This window comes from Gavialis gangeticus, unplaced genomic scaffold, assembly GCF_001723915.1.
Source record: "Gavialis gangeticus isolate Ggan-Ray unplaced genomic scaffold, GavGan_comp1, whole genome shotgun sequence".
In the NCBI taxonomy this organism is placed as follows: domain Eukaryota; kingdom Metazoa; phylum Chordata; order Crocodylia; family Gavialidae; genus Gavialis; species Gavialis gangeticus.
The window spans coordinates 36,772,593-36,774,011 of NW_017728994.1; the positions used below are offsets into that span (position 1 = coordinate 36,772,593).

The window sequence follows — 1,419 nt, forward strand, 5'->3', positions numbered from 1 at the left end:
AAAGGGGGTGGGGGATGTGGGTGGGTGTGGAGGGGTGAAGGGGGATTTGAGTCACTGTGTGGGTAGTGTGGGTGTGGGGGCTGTGGGTGTGGGGGCTGCTTAGGAGGGGCATGAGCTCCTCTCAACCCCCACATTTTCTGAATTTGGGAATTTAATAACAGTGATGGAGAAAAACAAAACAAGATAGTTAATTGTCCTTCTTTGTATAACTATTCATGAAACTGCTCTTCTCACAGATGCTTAAACATATTCTTCTGTTTTTTCCTTTAGTAATATTTCCAAGAATTCCCTACAGTCTATCCTGCTGCAGCTCGAATGTCACTTTACATGGACTTTGCTGAAGGAAGATGTTGATCTTGATGACCTAGAAGAAACCATCTGTGATCAGATTGAGTTTCTAATCACAAAATCCAAAATTTCAAATTATAATCTGCTATCCTATGTGAAAAACCTGAACGGCAACAATGAGGAAGCCCTGCAAAGTCTACAGAAAGCTGAAGCAGCAGCTCAAAAAGATCATGCAGGTGAGGTTCACAGGAAAAGTCTTGTCACCTGGGGGAACTATGCTTGGATTTATTACCATATGAACAAACTTCAAGAAGCTCAAACCTATGTAAGCAAGGTGAAAGACAGCTGCAAAGAGCTATCAAGCACCTCATGCTATAAGTGTCAACTTCCAGAAGTCTATTGTGAAGAGGGGTGGGCATTGTTAAAGTTTGGCAAAAAATATTATGAAAGAGCAAAGAAATGCTTTGAAAAGGCTCTAGCAGAAGAACCTGAAAACCCAGAATTTGCTTCTGGCTATGCCATTGCAATGTATCGCCTGGAAGATGATCTCACCAAAGGATCCTCTTTGGAACCTTTAAGGTGTGCAGTGACACTGAATCCAAATGATACCTTTGTCATGTCATACCTTGCATTAGAACTTCAGGACATGGCTCAAGTCGAAGAAGGGGAAATGTACATTAAAAAGGCATTGCAAAAAACCCCAGATCTTACCTATGTACTACGATATGCTGCAAAATTTTACAGAAGAAAAGGGGAAGTGAATAAGTCACTGCAATTTTTGGAAAAGGCATTGACCTTTACACCAACCTCTAGCTTCTTGCACCACCAGATTGGTCTTTGCTATAGAACAAAGATGTATCAGTTGAAAAAGGCGACAAAGCAGTCATCTCAAGAGCAGGTAGAGCTCATTAGACTTTGCATTTTTCACTTTAAAGCAGCAGTGGAGAAAAAAACAAAGTTTATATATGCCTACGTTGACCTTGCACGTATGTATGCAGAAGGAAAAAGTTATCAGGAAGCAGAAGACACTTTTCAGAAAGTATTGAATATGAAATTAACCTGTGAAGAGAAACAACAAATCCACTGCCGCTATGGACAGTTTTTGGAATTTCACAAAAAATCAGAAGCTGA

The 1,419-nt window shown here is 40.5% G+C and overlaps 1 protein-coding gene and 1 long non-coding RNA gene across 3 annotated transcripts in view; one reads left to right on the forward strand and one right to left on the reverse strand.

Annotated features, from left to right (window-relative positions):
- Nucleotides 1–1,419, forward strand: part of LOC109287471 (interferon-induced protein with tetratricopeptide repeats 5-like) — a 12,503-nt gene that overhangs the window by 5,127 nt on the left and 5,957 nt on the right. Inside the window, exon 2 of one of the 2 annotated variants that reach the window (XM_019502581.1) lies at nt 271–1,407. In XM_019502581.1, coding sequence (XP_019358126.1) covers nt 271–1,407 — 1,137 coding nt within the window. The remainder of the gene's footprint in view (nt 1–270; nt 1,408–1,419) is intronic. The other variant, XM_019502582.1, reaches the window with a different exon arrangement.
- Nucleotides 188–1,419, reverse strand: part of LOC109287474 — a 22,160-nt gene continuing 20,928 nt past the window's right edge. The window contains exon 3 of the long non-coding RNA XR_002094874.1: nt 188–364. This is a non-coding gene — a long non-coding RNA (uncharacterized LOC109287474). The remainder of the gene's footprint in view (nt 365–1,419) is intronic.